A 10,469-nucleotide genomic window follows, 5' to 3' on the forward strand; every position below is an offset into this window, starting at 1 on the left:
ACAAAATTATATACTAAGTCCTACACATGATCAAGGGATACTACAGTGTGTAGTATAGTATTTTTTTTAAGTGGGAAGGACCTTTTTCAGAGCCATGCTGCTCCCAGAACTCCTCCAGACAGGGTTTGCAGAAACTACAGCCACTGATATTGCAGCTGTACCGTGCATTCGGAAAGTATTCAAACCCCTTGACTTTTTCCACTTTTTGTTACGTTACAGCCTTATTCTAAAATGGATTAAATAGTTTTCAGAAATGTTTGCAAATGTATTACAAATTGTTATGAATAATGACTAAATGATGTATACATTTAACGTAGAACTATAACTAACAGAATTCTACCCTGTCTCTGTATAATGATGGAGAATGTTTGTCCATAAGAGAAGAGGAACTGTTGCAGACAACTTGTGACCTCTGTGAAACTGATAACAGGGAAGGAAGTCTCCCCACCCAGGGAGGGGAGAAACCTTGGGCTTGTAGTAGATTGTATAACAGGTGGCAGGCAATATATGAGTAGGAGAAGACTTGTGAACTATATTGTCTGAGAGGAGGAGGGACATTTATGATGAAATGAGAGGTATATAAACCAATGTACATGTAAGGATGGGCAGAGCTCTCGTAAATAAACATTCTGACTATTGTAGACTGGCCTCTGTCTGTTTCATTTCAACAAGAACCTTACAGATTCTTAGTAACAGACCGAGTAGTTTATTGAAGTTCAGTTTATGAACATTGAGAACATAATTCTCATAACACAAATAAAAAACTGAAATACCTTATTTACAGAAGAACAGGTGCATCCTGTTTCCATTGATCATCATTGAGATGTTTTTACAACTTGATTGGAGTCCACCTGGGTAAATTCAATTGATTGGACATGATTTGGTAAGGTACACACATGTCTATATAGGGTCCCACCGTTGAAAGTGCATGTCAGAGCAAAAACCAAACCATGAGGTCGAAGGAATTGTCCGTAGAGTTCCGAGACAGGATTTTGTCGAGGCACAGATCTGGGGAAGGGTACCAAACAATTTCTGCAGCATTGAAGGTTCCCAAGAACAGTGGCCTCCATCACTCTTAAATGCAAGAAGTTTGGAACCACCAAGACTCTACCTAGAGCTGACTGCCTGGCCAAACTGATCAATTGGAGAAGGGCCTTGGTCAGCGAGGTGACCAAGAACCCAATGGTTACTCTGACAGAGCTCCAGAGTGCCTGTGGAGATGGGAGAACCTTCCAGAAGGACAACCATCTCTGCAGCACTCCACTAATCAGGACTTTATGGTAGAGTGGCCAGACGGAAGCCACTTCTCAGTAAAAGGCACATGACAGCCCACTTGGAGTTTGCCAAAAGGCAGCAAAAGACTCTCAGACAATGAGAAACAAGATTTGGTTTCATCAGACAAAACAGATTGAACACTCTGGCCTGAATGCCAAGCGTAATGTCTGGACGAAACCTGGCACCATCCCTACGGTGAAGCATGGTGGTGGCAGCATCATGCTGTGGGAATGTTTTTCAGCGGCAGGAACTGGGAGACTAGTCAGGATCGAGGGAAAGATGAACGGAGCAAAGCACAGAGATCCTTGATGAAAACCTGCTCCAGAGCACTCAGGACCTCAGACTGGGGCGAAGGTTTACCTTCCAACAGGACAACGACCCTAACCACACAGCCAAGACAACGCAGGAGTGGCTTCGGGACAAGTCTCTGAATGTCCTTGAGTGGACCAGCCAGAGCACAGACTTGAACCCGATCGAACATCTCTGGAGAGACCTGAAAATAGCTATGCAGCAACGCTCCCCATCCAACCTGACAGAGCTTGAGAGGATCTGCAGAGAATAATGGGAGAAACTCCCCAAATACAGAAGACTCAAGGCTGTAATCGCTGCCAAAGGTGCTTCAACAAAGTACTGAGTAAAGGGTCTGAATACTTATGTAAATGTAATATGCGTCACTCTAAAGCGGAAAGGTGGAATAAACGAGTCAGGAGTTGGATTCTTGATTGAACACAGTTCTCTACTGAGGGATTTTGGTCAATACAAACACTCCAACATAATCAATGAAAATCTCCCAAGGAAAAACATACATCTTCTTCAGATGAAACAGGAACACAATTATCTTTAAACTACAACAAAAGTCACGGGTTTGTCACCGTCTTAATGGTTCTTCGTGGTTAGCTTCTCTCTCTTGGTAGCCATCTTCCAGAGATAGGTTTTTCCTCCCTCTTGCTGGTTCCCTCCTCTCTCTTGTAGGGAAAAGATAATAGGTCATTAGTACCATCAACTGTGCTTAATTGCCTCAGGTCCCCTTGACTCACATGCCTAGTTGGGCTACTATCCGTGAGTCCAGCCTGCCCTCTGGTGGTCCTTCCACAATATATATATATATATATGTGTCATGACTTCCGCCGAAGTCGGCTCCTATCCTTGTTCGGGCGGCGTTTGGTGGTCGACGTCACTGGCTTTCTAGCCATCGCCGCTCCATTTTTCATGTATCCATTTGTTTTGTCTTGTTCCTTGCACACCTGGTTTTCATTCCCCAATTACACTACATGTATTTATTCCTCTGTTCCCTCTAATGTCTTTGTGGAAGATTGTTTGTGTGTTATGTGTTTTTGAACGCACTAGGCTTGTGTGCGTTTTTCCCGTGTTATTTTCACAAAGCCTGTTTTGTATACATTTGATGTGTTGTGACTGTTTAGCGCATTATACACTTTGCCTTGTTGGCTGGAGTTTTTTTGGACGAGGTTGCGTCAGTCTGTATATCTCTCCTGCCGAAATAAAGTGTGCGCCTGTTCACAATTCTCTGCTCTCCTGCACCTGACTTCAGCACAAGTACGCACACGCCTGACAATATAAATGTGCAACAATTTCTAAAAACCTGTTTTTGCTTTGTCATTATGAGGTATTTTGTGTAGATTGATGAGGGAAAAAAACAATTTAATCAATTTTAGAATAAGGCTGTAACGTAACAAAATGGGGAAAAAGTCAAGGGGTCTGAATACTTTCCGAAGACACTGTATGTACGGTATGTACATGGCTGGCAGGCCAGATATAGTTACAGGAAGGGGAATTCCATACCAAAGCTTAGCATAATTGCCTCTTGTTGAACCCATTGCCTCTTGTTGAGCCCACAAACTGTTAGGACCCACATAAATCTGTCCCAACAGCAGTCCCAACACCTTACCACTGCTACACCTGGCTATCAGCGGAGCCTTGTCTGGCAGCTAAACATTTCCTTCAGCCTCATTTACTGCCTTTTAAAAAAACATAGCTGATATGGCTGACTTGCTTAAACAAATGTGGTTTCTATTGACAATTGAGATGTACAAACTATAGCATAAGGGGACGACAAGTGGATAAGAGGCAATCCGTAATTTCGATTAAGACATTAATGAGCGAGCTAGGACAGACAAAGTCAATATAACTATTTGTTGATAACTTTTGAAATGTACAGTGACAGAATTCCTAACATGGGCTGTTCTTACAGTGTTCTCCCTGTACAACAAGTCAGAACCATAGAATAAATAAAGGGGGCATATAAGCAGACAATGAAAGCTCTTCCAATATTCGATGATTACATTTCTCTAAAACAGGTTATGGGCTACATGTGTACCACCAAGTCAGAACAGTAGGCGAAATTAAGAGGGGAAAATGGACCAAATTATTAGGGTGAGGCACATGGGTTACTAACAGCTTACTACACAACATACACTTAGTATTACTTTCTTAGCAACAGTATACATATCTCCCTGTCATATTACATAATTTATGCAGCAGCATACAAGACATTTTTGGACTCACCTTATTGTGCTGTGCTCACTTGAACAGGAAGGTGGCGCAGTGGTCATTTGTGGGCAAATTTTGTCATCAAAGTCTGGCATTCTCTGGATTTATGGTGCTCTCAAGACAACTGGGAACTCAGAAAAAAACAAGGTTGAATCATGAACGCGTCAGGGATCTTCAGGTCGTAGCTCTAGAAAGAGGCCCAAGTTCCCGACTAACAATTCTGAGTTGGATGACCGTTCAAAAAGTCTTTTCCCAGTCGGAGCTTGTTTTTTCCCCGAGTTTACAGTTGTCTTGAACTCACTGAAGTCAGATTTCTCAGTTCCGAGTTAACAGTTGTTTTGAGCACGGCAGAAATCATGCTGGATTGACAGCATGGCCAATGTTGAATGTTTATCATTTTAAGCTTGGAAAATAGAACCTTAAACCCAGACTTGGGACCACACAGCCACTCCACTGAAGAGCAGGCTAGTGATTGCTTTGCAATGCTTGCAGTTAGCCACTGATTCCTTCCAAACCATTGTTGAATTTGCAATTTCCAACTTGATGTGTAGTGTTTATGTCCAATGGCCGATGAGTACCGATACGTTTTTATCTATTATTTATCTTCATATGACAAGGATTAAAAAGGATTTCCCTGTAGATTGTCGACTTGATTAATGATGATGACTGCTAGCTAAGATTTTGAAAGTATGACATTGACATGATCAGTCCATTCAAAGCTACTGTAGATATAACGTGATTTGACATTTTATCTGTGGCCAATGACCTTGAGACTTCTTGGATGGGCACTTCTAATGTAACTCTATGGCAGCACCCATGGGGCTTAGAGTTGGCGGTGACGTAGTGTCCCCATGAGTGACAGAAAACTGAGCAAATTAAGGCGCAACTTGAGAACACTGCCAACCCCTACGCTCCGTATTTTCCGCTGGCTGCACCACCACCACAGAAAGCACTGAGCTAGGCTGAAACACCTGTATTTTGGAGCTGCCTTACTCAAGAGAGCAAAAAATAGACCATGTTTGTATGCAGCTTTATTAACTAAATTATTATTATGATTTTTTAAATTTATATTTTTACATTGTTTGCAAACTGATATGTGACACGTATTAATACCAAAATAGGTAACCCCCCCCCAAAAATGCTTTTTTTGCTATAAATGTGGGGCTCAAAAGCACCACCTGCCCTGAACGACAGGTCACCACTGTTGCTGACTGACAAAGCGTTTGTTTGTGATTGATCCTTTGTTTGGTGACTAATGATTTGAGATCTGTGGGATTATTTCTTCATACAAAAGTCTATCATGTAGTATATGTAAAATGTCCAAAATTTCAGCCACCTGAAATTTGGCAGGGTAGCCTACAGATGTAGGATCTTAATTTGAACCAATTTGCTACAGCAGGAAAATAATCCTGCAGCAACAAGAAATGTGAATTGTTATGTGGATTATAATTAATGGACAAGTTTCATTAGTGGAATTGGAAATTACAAACTTCAGAAGCCTTCTTAAACCAGGAAGGTTCTCCTGCAACCAGGTGATCAAATTAAGATCCTACATCTGTAGTATTGCTCAGCCATTAAAAAAAACTTTTGAGTTCCTCATATAATCACTGTCAATGTAATAAAAGGACCCTGACTGAAGCTCAAAAACATAGTACAGTACACCGCTCCCATACTTTATTGTGTGGAGTAACAAGGTGTCAAGGTCTAAGCTAGCCTATTGTAGATAATCAAAGTGTTGTCATTCCACACAGTAACACTCATATGTTATTCTAGTCAATGTGTAGGTACTGTGTTTGGCAAAAATCTGAGAATTGTCAGTTGGAAATACAAACAGGTAAAAGGTTTTTGTTTTCACCTTCGGAATCATAAAGCATGATGAGGCAGCCATATGGACATACAAAAGTAATGTCTGTATAAATAAAGGTAGGGAAATCCATAGGGTACAAAGGTCGTTAATGTGCTATATTGCTTATCACCACTGTGGACGGGGATGTAGAATACAGGTGCCAGGTCAAGTTCACAAGCACCTTCTCAGTAGCACTTAGACCTAAAAATGAAAATCTGACATATTTGCTAGAAAAAAATCTCTGTATTATCAAAGTATTGCATCAATTATCCACAAAGTATTCACAAAATTAACATAAAACAAACAAAAAGTCCTCACTGAGGAGCATAATTTGATTTTAAAAACAAAATGTTTCAAAGAAAAAATCCCATAGGACAATATTAAAAACGAAATTAGCTTGTAAACATTGTGAGATGGACAAGTGAAATGTCCTTATGGGGTTCAGTGCTGCCAAGCCTCTAACTTCTGTTGGACAAAATATATGGTCACCTCATGTCATAGTTGCAACATACAGTCATACTGTAGCTTACATCAGTTTAGATCGATGTCAAAAATGTGTCCTAACTCCTAAAATAGACAATTCCTGGTCAACCTACGTTTCTTTGTTTCATGTAGCAGCAGCTCTATTTCGCCCTCTCAGAAACAGTTTTATTGTTTGAACAGGGCTTGTCTTTAGGCGTGCACTGCCATTCAATGACGTTAATGGTTAACAGAAAGATAAAGGAAGTCTGTTTCCATTAGATCACACAGTTTCTTTCACTGAAACACATTGTCATTTAATTTTATTATAAGGAACATTATAGCCTACTGAATTGTGGATCAAAGTTGTGGGCTATTATCAAGCAAAAACAATAGCCTAGAATGAAGTTGGCCTATAAAACCTATAATCTATGCACATGTTTAATGAAAATTAGGCCTATCCAATAACAAAATGTATCCCTAGGCTATAGCCTAAATGGCTTAATGACCGATTGAAAATAATAGGCTAACCTTGTGCGCATTGCGCATCATATGGCCGAGGTCTCTGTAGCTGTGTGCGGGACAGGTATGTCAGTGTCCACGGATGCAGACACCGTGTGCATGTCCTCATAAAGCGGCCCCATCGTCAATACGACAGGCGGGGGCTTCGGTTGCTGTTGGGCATCCCTCATGTGCGTCGTAGACAGCCCGGTCCCTGCCCTTCTCGCGACCCCGCGGGGGGGGCCTCCATTCCGCCGCAGAGAGTTCCTGACACTGTTGGAGAGACGGCTGGATAACCGCCTCACCGCACCTGCGATGCCCCGCTCCTTCTTCAAGAGCCCGACGTCATCCTCCAGCTCCTCCGGGGGGACCTCGATGTTGCCCGTGTACCAGAACACCCACCAGACGAGGCTGAGGAAGATGATGATGGCCCCGGCGTAGATTAAAAAGTCATAGAAGAATATGTCCGCAAAAACACCGATCAAAAGAACGAGCAGCCCGAATATGTCGAAGGACACTGCCAACCAAAAGGCGCAGGAACAGCGCCCAAGACCGCGGTACGTCGGCTCCATGTCTCTAAATTGGCTTGGAGATAGGCCTAACAAATACTTTGTTTAGACCACCTTTTCTAACTATCATTTGCGGTTGGTTTCCTGGTGGAATTCGGTGAATTCGGTTGGGGTAGAGTTTCAAACGGAGCCGTTTGTTTGAACAGGTAAGGTGAGACAGGTGAGGAAGCTCGCCCCTATTCAGGTTTTCCTGTGTCACAGCACAGGGCACAGCACAGAGAGAGGTGGGGCGTGGTAGCCGTAGACAGGTGAGGGAGGGCTGGGTAGACGGGATACTGGCATGACACCAGCCATATTAATACTGTAAAGGAGGTAGGACATGTGAGACATACATTTTAGAAAGGAGCCATGATGGTTCTGATTTTCTAGATATCGGTCATCAGTCCAATATGCAGAGACGCCGAACATGGCACACTAAGGTCTGTTTACAAGCATCATGATATTCCTTTCACCTGTGGAATGACATTCTGGACAACATTTGACTCATTACGTGTTTCTCTCCCTCATTTCTAAAGAACATAATGGCAGAAATCTATTCACAGCCAGATTGTTTCTATAAATTAAAACAGTAATGACAGACACAAAAGCCTCTAAGGCTGTGTTTACACAGGCAGCCATATTCTGATATTTTTTCCACTAATTACTCGTTTGACCAATCCCATCAGATCTTTTCACAGATCCTTATCAGAGCTGATCTGATTGGCCAATTAGTGGGAAAAAATATGATTTGGACTGCCTGTCTGCAGCCTTAGTATAATGTTATACACCCAACCTCTCACCTGACTGCTAAATAATGGCGTGTAGGCCTATTGCCACCTTGTGGTCTTTTGTACAGAAAAACATGTGCCCCCATACAATTTATTACTGTACATTGAAAATAAAAGACTAATATATCAAATATAATTTATTATTCATTACACAATTGCTGCATTATGTTCATAAATAAAATTACACATTTAGAAAGAAGATAAAGGGTACCTGAAGACTTGCTGCTCTCACAATGTTGGATATTACATGGAATCAGAGTAGCCTACATGAATGATTGAATGAACAAATGCACAATGCAATGTAAAACTAACATCTCAAGTTTAGGTAAAAATGTAAACATTTTGGCTAACTTAGACCAAATTTAAATCCCACTGGCCCCACCTCCTTTAAACATTTTTTTGCTTTTGACCAGATGGACACAGCCTTTTTGACCCAGAAACATAAAAGGTTAGATTATTTAATCCAGCAGCAGTATTGAGGGACAGAGCGAGGGTGCACCCACTACCAATCAGTGTCCAACTGTCCATCATGAGTTCAACAATCAGCTATAATACTGTCCGGTAGAATTTTCTGACTCTGTAATCCTGTTTCTAAAGGATTTAGCAATCCACTACAACAGCAGCTACAAGGCAAACAGCAGCTTATGGTGGAAAAACAACAACTATTACAGATCACAATCAGACAGACAGATGGGATAGCCTGGGCCGCAGCAGCACGGCCATGTTCTGATCATGTTAAAACCCTCCAACAGAGCAATCACATGATGTTCCCTTTTACAGGACGAGGTCATTCAATCCCATATTTGTATTAGGGGCTAGATAGAGGACAGCTACATACAGCAGATAAACATCGCATTTCACAGAGGTCTCTCTTGCAAAATGGAATCTATATGAAGACTAACCTGCATAAATAAAGGTTTAATAAATACAAATCCATCTATGTTATACCTCCTCACACATTTATACATCTTTTAGGAAGTGTGCTTTCCAGAATTATGTTGGGAGAAAACCCCACTAACACGGTTGACCTACTCTACAAAACAACATAGTTTTAGCTTGAAGAGTCCATGGCTCTTCGGTGCTGTTCGTGCACCTGAAGCGCCTTGCCATTGACCTTGGTCAGAGCCTTGTGCTCTAGTCTCTGTTTCACCACGGGCACCCACACCAGCCCCGTGACCAGGAACATGAGCCCCACAGAAAGGAACACAGGACCCAGCAGGTAGGGCACGTTCCCCACCTGGGTGAAGTAGAGCAGGGAGAGGGCCGTGCCCAAGCCGAACAGCACTCCGCCGATAAGGATGGCCAGGATGGGCCTGGTGAAGTAGTACCAGCAGGGGACGTCAGTGCCCAGGGTGACCCCGTCAGGGACATGGTTCAGTGGGGTCGTTGCTTCAGTGTCCTGGGTCTCATGGTTGGTGCTGGTGCGGCTGGTTTTACGATCCATGTCTGACACCGTAACCACTGTGGATTGCATCCTTGGGTTGTGCTGAGGAAGGGATAACAAATCAGAACAGACACCACTTAAAAGTATAGGACTTTTTCAATCACTGATACTTCACAGACATACATTCAGAGATGTACGGTTTACTATTTTATCAACCTATCTGTCATTGCAGAGCTCACCATTTCAGACCTTATTTGACTTAATAAAATTGCAATAAAACCACATGTAAAAAGAAATTCCATCCCATTTTTACATTCAATCAAATCCTGTAGTCTCCAATTTAATTCAAAACCATTAAAAAAACAATGTCCTCACTTACCATTAGGCGCTTCGCCTGTCGCTCTTTGCCCAGTGTTGGTCAGAGGCTGGCTGGTTGCTCCTCTGATGACTACTGTCAAAACCACTACTATGGCCAAAGCCACGCCCACACAGAACAGTGACCCCACCCTGTAGTTCCCTATCCCGCTGTGTCCCTCCACCATGTCATGACAATCTCTGCTTTGCTCCAGTTGACATACAATATATTCTCCCCACATGGCATTTTAGGCTATGTATTATGGGAAAATGGAACAGTACATTATTCTTTCTAAGATGTCAGTTGGAAGGGCTATGGCCACCATGACTGTTTTTGATGGGGCCTGATGGCCAAATTCTACAAATAAAATCAATTGAATATTATACATTTGAATGCTACAAATTGATAGAATTTAAGTTTGAAAAGGGCATGATGCTTATGGAGAATGGGTAATTTATGGTATGGGAGAGTATTATAGACATTCTAATTGGGTCCAGATGTCAGTTGTGTATGGATAATTAGGTTAGCGTAAATACAAGTCATGTTTGATTTATTAAATTGATCTGTGATTAAAACAATATCCATTAGAGTAAAACTTGAAAGGGAGAGAAGAGGCGCCACCTGCTGGTCATGTAATTTAGTAGAGTATAAAAGGTACACAAGTGGTCATCATTACACACAGGCAAATATCCAGCTGTAGGGCACATTCTGTATGGGTTGAAACAAAGTATTTTAGGCTTTGAAAAGGACTGCCTGAACACACTTGTGCCATGAAACAGCTCTACTAAATTCCATCTTTCTCACA

At 42.0% G+C, this 10,469-nt stretch overlaps 2 protein-coding genes across 2 annotated transcripts; both read right to left on the reverse strand.

Moving 5' to 3' along the window:
* Positions 1-5,439: 5,439 nt before the first annotated feature.
* On the reverse strand, positions 5,440-7,375 carry LOC139573651 (transmembrane protein 238-like). Its single transcript, XM_071397348.1, has one exon. It carries the CDS (start codon positions 7,159-7,161, stop codon positions 6,637-6,639), a length of 525 nt encoding a protein of 174 aa, XP_071253449.1. The 5' UTR covers positions 7,162-7,375; the 3' UTR covers positions 5,440-6,636.
* Positions 7,376-8,088: 713 nt separating this feature from the next.
* On the reverse strand, positions 8,089-9,463 carry LOC139567809 (phosphoinositide-interacting protein-like). The gene has a single exon (XM_071389346.1). It carries the CDS (start codon positions 9,397-9,399, stop codon positions 8,977-8,979), a length of 423 nt encoding a protein of 140 aa, XP_071245447.1. The 5' UTR covers positions 9,400-9,463; the 3' UTR covers positions 8,089-8,976.
* Positions 9,464-10,469: the final 1,006 nt, after the last annotated feature.

The sequence above is a fragment of the Salvelinus alpinus genome, chromosome 1 (genome assembly GCF_045679555.1).
Source record: "Salvelinus alpinus chromosome 1, SLU_Salpinus.1, whole genome shotgun sequence".
NCBI classification, from domain to species: Eukaryota; Metazoa; Chordata; class Actinopteri; order Salmoniformes; family Salmonidae; genus Salvelinus; species Salvelinus alpinus.

Bases quoted from the DNA above. Each gene is read 5' to 3' on its own strand.
- LOC139573651 (XM_071397348.1), bottom strand. From the start codon at position 7,161: ATGGAGCCGACGTACCGCGGTCTTGGGCGCTGTTCCTGCGCCTTTTGG.
- LOC139567809 (XM_071389346.1), bottom strand. From the start codon at position 9,399: ATGCAATCCACAGTGGTTACGGTGTCAGACATGGATCGTAAAACCAGC.